At 42.1% G+C, this 7,107-nt stretch overlaps 1 protein-coding gene across 1 annotated transcript in view; it reads right to left on the bottom strand.

The window, feature by feature from the left end:
* The window catches only part of MYO3A (myosin IIIA), a 194,443-nt gene that overhangs the window by 170,209 nt on the left and 17,127 nt on the right, over positions 1-7,107 (bottom strand). Inside the window, exon 4 of the mRNA XM_060192328.1 lies at positions 6,690-6,824. Coding sequence (XP_060048311.1) covers positions 6,690-6,824 — 135 coding nt within the window. The remainder of the gene's footprint in view (positions 1-6,689; positions 6,825-7,107) is intronic.

Below are 7,107 nucleotides of genomic sequence, written 5' to 3'. Positions count from 1 at the left end.
GACAAGGTAGTTGGCTAACTGTTTTATTACAAGTTCACCAAATAACAGAAATATAGAAATAATAGAAAGCTAGGACAGCTGGGAATGGTCGCTCCCATCCCAGGAACTTGAAAGAAATCATCCTGCCAGTCTGCTACTTCACTGCAATTGTACACAGAAGGAAGAACAGTCACAGCAAAAGGAAGGGCAACGCTGCTCTTAGAGCAACTCAGAAGCCCCGTTACCCAGTCTTGCCTGCTTTCCCTGAGCCCGCCCCCCATAGATAGATAAGCCTGCAACAGTTTCAGGCCCCCCTCTGCCCACGGACCACTGTGCTGTCCTGCAGGGCAGTGACATGAGATGGTTAACTGCCCAACAACAGAAGCCGTCGTTCATCCTCGCTCCTGTTCTCTCACCCTGTGTCTTTTCCTTGTGATGGGCCTTGACTGACTTAGTAGACACACGAGCCAACAGCACATGACCCATGAAAGCAGTATTTCTGACTAGAAAAACCATCCTGACTACCTGGAATGTGTGTGTGAGAGAGGCTTTATGACTATTTACTGAATTTTGGTGTTTCCACAGACCGCCTATAACTTCCCATCTTTGAGCTTTTGAAAAGGATATAATTTCATGAAGGAAAAAAAAAACCCCTCTACAATTGGGAAGCAATTTCACTATTAAGAATAAACAAATCAGAGCCAATTCAGATAAATAGCAGACAGCAGGGTGCTTCGGCACCATGAAAGGAGCAATCCCAGCTGACACTAAAGGTTGAGCCAATAGGGTCTTAAACTGCCGGCTGTCCGAACTCTGAGCTTCAGCTCCGTCTATAAAAGCTGGAGGCACAGCAAGAAAGAGCCCCAGAGAGAGGGGCCTAGGATGTGACTAATGACCCAACCCTGAGGGGAGAGTTACGGTGAAGCCTCTTTCCCCCTTGGTGATCACCAGCAGTCAAAAGCTTCTATCACACAGCTTAGACTAACTCAATTCCATCTCCTTTTCAGTCTTCTGCTTCAGGGATGAGAAGATTCAGAGACACAGCCAGTCCCCACCTCAATCTTCACTGCTCTCAAGTAGAGCACAGAAGTTTAAAGAAGCCACATTTTACTCCACAGTTCCATCAGAACATGTGGTGGCAACAGGCAGAGGTTAAAGTGGGTCAGTGAGACAGCTGATGGGGGGGGGAGTGTGCGTTATCATGATTAAAACAACAGAGTTGAGTCACCTGGGAGTCCTATGACACTTCAGCACTGTGGTCTCTCTCTCTCTCTCCATTTCTCTCTATCTTAAAAAGCTAATTGTAGTGATAAAGCTCCAGCAAAAACAACATAAATACATGTATAATATTTATTTTTTATTAAATATGTTTATTTATTATTGCATAGAGACAGGGAGAAATTGAGAGGAGAGGGGGATAGAAAGAAAGACAGAGAGACACCTATTAGCCCTGCTTCACCACTTGTGAAGCTTTCCCCCTGCAGGTGAGGACCAGGGGCTTAAGCCTGCTTCCTTGTGCACTGTAATGTGTTTGCTTAAACAGATGCACCACAGCCTGGGCCCTATATATATTTTTTCAAAATGAAGCAAAAGTCCAAATACATTAGTTCTCTCTTTTAAGTCATTTTATTGGGGGCTTAGTGGTTTACAGTACAGTTGCTGACACCTGGGTATGCCTGCAGAGTGCTAAATGAGGAACAATGTAGTTGTTTTCCTCTCTCTTTTAATTTAATGATTTTGATAGAGACAGAAATTGAGAGAGAAGAGAAAGATAGAGAAGGAGAAAGACAGAGAAACACCTGCAACACTGCTTCAGCACTCCTGAAGCTTCTTCCCTGCAGGTGGGGACCGTATGCTTGAATCCCAGCCCTTGGGTATGGTAACATGTTCACTCAGCCAGGTTAAGTCACAACCTAGCCCCAGCAATTCTCTCTTTATCTAGATCATTAGGAAAATTAAAATACTAAGTGATAAAGAAAAATACACATCTTATACAACAAACCAGTTTCCATTCCAGAAAAGCTTCTACTCCTTCTCTTAGTAGTTTCCCTCCCTCCCTCCCTCCCTCCCTCCCTCCCTCCCTCCCTCCCTCCCTCCTCTCCCACTTTCTCTCTCCCTTTCTGCCTCCCCTTCCTCCCTCCCTCCTTTCTCTCTTTCTCTCTTTCTCTCTTTCTTTCTTTCTTTCTTTCCTTCCTTCCTCCCTCCCTCCCTCCCTCCCTTCCTTCCTTCCTTCCTTCCTTCCTTCCTTCCTTCCTTCCTTCCTTCCCTGGCTTATAGTGATTTTGGGGAATTGAACCTGGGACTCCAGAGTCTCTGGCATGAAAGCTTTTTGTATAACCATTATGCTATCCCCTTTCCCTCTTACTAGTAACTGGAAAATCAGAGGCCTAGCAACAACTGCTCTTTTCCTAAATTCAGGCAACATTTAGAATCTGAAAATGGACACATAGAAAATTTAGAAGGAAACAAGTCCTAAACAGAGCCCTGAATATTACTCACACTCAAAAAATAAACAGGCAAAACGAAGGAAAAAAAAAACACGTGAGGAAAAAAAAAACTGCCTCAAAATAAAAGAAAGAATTCAAAAGTCACAAGGAAGGAATAGAGAAAACAGCCCAGCAAGATAAACCTATTCTTCTTAGGATTTAGATTCTGAACTGAAATTGAAATGAGAAGATTTTCCAGGGTGACAGGTCACCAGGCAGCGCTCTGTCCAAGCTGCGTTTGCTTCTCAAGGAGCCCAGTGATACAGGGATGGGTGTGGGTGTCACTGGCCCTCTCAGCCCTCCAGAACACACCCCCTTTTGTCACTTGCCATTTGAGGGCCCTCCCTGACTAGCTCCTCTCTCTGGGTAACAACACAGCCTCTCTTTTGGTCATGCTTTTGGTAACGTCATGCAAAATCGTTTATTTGGCCTTTATTAGAATAAGAGCTCTAATTAGCCGTCATTTTGTAGAAGAAAGGGCTGATGCCGCAAGCCGATCTTCTGAACGTGCCTCTAAAGCAGCACCTGCACTGTTCATGATAACAAATCAGGTAATTGTCCACCTCTCTCCACGTCTGTGCAGATGCAATTAGTCTAATTTACATATGTAAATTAACCAGCTTAGCTACAGTGCTGAGGACTTCTTGCTTCCTCCCCACTCTGCAAGGGCAGATAGATCAGATGTCTGCAATGCTGGTTTAATCAAGTATAGTTTATCCTTTTATTTCTCCTACCAGATTTAGGGATTTTCCAATACCGCCATATGGCAAAAACTCAGAAAAATCAGACTTATTGTCTCCCTGCTCTTGACTGCAAGCCCTTTGGTTCTGCTTTCTTTCTTTCTTTCTTTCTTTGTCTTATTTCTGCAACCACGGCTTTGAGCCTGCTCTTCATTTTTTCTCTGAATTTCAGATTTCAGGGAGAGGGGGAGAGAGCATGACAGAGAGGAAAGAGACCACAGCACTGCCCTCACACTCCTGTGCATGGTGCTACCATGTGGTACCAGGGGCTGGAACCCAGGTTGGCATGTGCCCTAGTGGCTGAGCTATCTTCCAGGTCCTTCTACTTGTTTCTTATTAGCCAAGGGAATGTATTTATTTTGAAAAAGATAAAAAGGATCAGCTACCTAGAAATATGACAAAAAAAACCAAAAACCCCATATTAGTCTGCACTAAGTAATACTGTATCATTTTAAAAACACAAAAGATGAAAGATACATTCAGTATTGAGGGCATCTTCTTAATAGTTTCACACAGTCCTTAAATGATCATCCATTATTTGTAGAGTCATTTAAAATATAATGCAAAGGGGGCCTGTGGTGGCACACCTGGTTGACAGCACATGTTATAATGTGCAAGACCTCGGGTTCAAGCCCCCTGGTCCCCGCTTGCATGGGGAAAACTTCATAAGTGGTGAAGCATATCTGCAGGTGTTTCTCTTCCTCTCTCTCCCCCTTTCTCTCAGTTTCTGGCTATCTCTTAGCTAAATAAAGACATTTATTATCTGAAATAAATAAAGATAATAAAAAAAGTTTTAAAAAAGCAAAATATAATGCAAAGCATGGGGAAATACAATTTGTGAATAACTTATCCAGGAAAGACAATATATAAATCTATAAGGAAATAGGACATTTAAATACTCATAAAATAATGATGAGCATAATAACTATATGCTGTTATAGAGGTCAAATAAAGTTCTTAGCAGTCCTGAGTTTGATAAATGCAACTCTAAACTATCTTTACCAATTTTTTAAAAAAATTTTAAAAATATTTATTTATCCCTTTTTGTTGCCCTTGTTTTTTTTTTTTATTGTTGTAGTTATTATTGTTGTTGATGTCGTCATTGTTGGATAGGACAGAGAGAAATGGAGCGACAGAGAGGGGGAGAGAAAGACAGACACCTGCAGACCTGTTTCACTGCCTATGAAGTGACACAACTGGGTTGTGACACACCCAGTGGAGAGCACACATGTCACCGTGTGCAAGGATTCAGGTACAAGCCCCTGACCATGGACAAAGCTTCACAAGCAGTGAAGCAGTGCTGCAGGTGTGTTTTTCTCTAGCTCCCCCTTTCTCTTCAATTTCTCCCTGTCTCTATCCCAAATAAATATTTTAAAATGTATATTTAAAAAGAAATAGTAGAACAAAAGAAAAGAAAAAGAATATTCATTAAGAAATAGGAAAAAAATAGGGAGTCGGGCTGTAGCGCAGCGGGTTAAGTGCAGGTGGCACAAAGCACAAGGACCGGCATAAAGATCCCGGTTCGAACCCCGGCTCCCCACCTGCAGGGGAGTCGCTTCACAGGCGGTGAAGCAGGTCTGCAGGTGTCTGTCTTTCTCTCCCCCTCTCTGTCTTCCCCTCCTCTCTCCATTTCTCTCTGTCCTATCCAACAACGACGACAACAACAATAATAACTACAACAATAAAAAAAAAAGAAAAAAAGAAATAGGAAAAAAATAAAAGCACATTCTTCTAGAATTGGAAGTTGAATCAGTGAGACTTCTCCTACTTCTTCTGCATTAGAAAGAATCGTCTAGACTTATTCTTGGGAATTGAAGAATGCCATGTCTCAATCCTGACACCACAGGGACTGGAGGACATTCAGGTGCCATACTGTCTTTCTCTCTGTCTTACTCTCCATCTCTCTGTCTCTAGCTGAATGAAGGAACAGCTCTAAAAGTTGAAATGTTAAGCGCAAGGACCAGTGTAAGGATCCTGGTTCTAGCCCCCAGCTCCCCAACTGCAGGGATGTCACTTCACAAGTGGTGAGGAAGGTCTGCAGGTGTCTATCTTTCTCTCGCCCTCTCTGTCTTCCCCTCCTCTCTCCATTTCTCTCTGTCCTATCCAACAACAATGACATCAATAACAACAACAACAACAACAATAAAACAACAAGGGCAACAAAAGGGAATAAATAATTTTCTAAAAAAATAGTTGAAATGTTGAGTGTACAATGTCTTAGACTGCTCAAAAGAAAAAAAAAAAAAGGAGACTCTAGTTTTTAGCTTTCCTTTAGAAACAATGGAACATTGGAACTTAGTGAATCCTCCTCAAAAGTATAAATATCGGATTCTGTAGTTTAAATCACCAATATTCAATGACGACAGAAAAAGAAAGTCACAGCTCACTAGTAATGTCCACGGAAACCTCACTTATATTATTAAGCTTCTCTTCTGTCCTAGCAACTTAAGTCCCCTGTCAGCTGACAGAATGAGGATGAGCAAACAAATACCATCCCCAAATCCCTTTTCAGCTCGTTCTTCCACAAAAACATTAATCCTGGTCCACTCAGTCATTTATTGTCGAGGTGTTACCTTTCAATCTTTAATTAATTTTCATCCCCTTAACGTGTCTCCAAATGACAACATTCCATTAGGAATGACATTCAGAAACACACTAGAAGAATTGCATTATGGGGCCTGGGTTTGAGTCCCAGTACCAGGGGAGGGTCTGATGCTACTATTGTTTCTATTTCTCTCTCTCTCTCTCTCTCTCTCTTTCTCTCTCTCTCTTCCTCTAGGGTTATTACTGGGGTTCAGTGCCTACACTGAGAACCCACTGCTCCTGGAGGTCATTTTTCCCATTTTATTATATAGGACAGAGAGAAATTTGAGAGAGGAGGAAGAGACAGAAAGGGAAAGAGGGAAAGAGAGGGGCCCAGGCAGCAGAGCAGCTGGTTAAGCGCACATGGTGCAAAGCACAAGGACCAGCCTGAGGATCCTGGTTCCAGCCCCTGGCTCCCCACCTGCAGGGGAGTCACTTCACAAGTGGTGAAGCAGGTCTGCAGGTGTCTATCTTTCTCTCCCAGTCTCTGTCTTCCCCTCCTCTCTCCATTTCTCTCTGTCCTATCCAACAACAATGACATCAATAACAACAATAACTACTAAAACACTAAACAAGGGCAAAAAGAGGAAATAAATAAATAAATATTTTTTAAATGTGAGGAAAAAAAGGGAAGAGAAAGACACCAGCAGATCTGCTTCACTGATCGTGAAACAACCCCCCCTGCTGGTGGGGAGCTGGGGTCTGAACACGGATTCTAGTGCAGGCCCTTGTGCTTAGTACTACCTGTGCTTAACTGGATGTGCCATCTCTATTTCTATCTCTCTATATCTATCTCTCGTTAATGAAAAACAACTGCTTTTGGTCTCAGTGTTACATTCAGTGACTTTAAGACCGCACATTGTACATATGCTCACCCAGGGAATAAAGTCGAAACACTTACCTCAAGAACCAACCACAGTTTATCTCCATTTAACTTATCCTTCTTAAAGTACATCCCATAGAACTTGACCACGTTAGGATGGTCAGAAAGTGCTTTTAAGATGTTATACTCGGCTTCAATCTCTTCATCAATATCCTAGTTTTAAAAAGGCACAAGGGAAATAAAAATGGTGAGAAAAACAGAAATAATGTCACAGAAACATTCCAGATTACCAAACAGAAAAGTTAATTTGTCAAAATTAGATTATCAAGATTGAACTCTGCCTAGTACTGTTACTGAAATTTCTCACTGCATTGGTTAGGGGGTAGAAGCCTTACTTTTCTGCTACACAAGATGTCCCCATTTATATTAGTTTTATTAAATCAAAACAGGATCAAAAAAAGCCTGTTTTTGTATGCAGTGAGAAATAAACGTCCAT

Source organism: Erinaceus europaeus, chromosome 6 (assembly GCF_950295315.1).
Source record: "Erinaceus europaeus chromosome 6, mEriEur2.1, whole genome shotgun sequence".
Taxonomy (NCBI): Eukaryota; Metazoa; Chordata; class Mammalia; order Eulipotyphla; family Erinaceidae; genus Erinaceus; species Erinaceus europaeus.
Note: the sequence above shows the minus strand (reverse complement) of the source record. Positions and strands in the feature narration are given on the sequence as shown.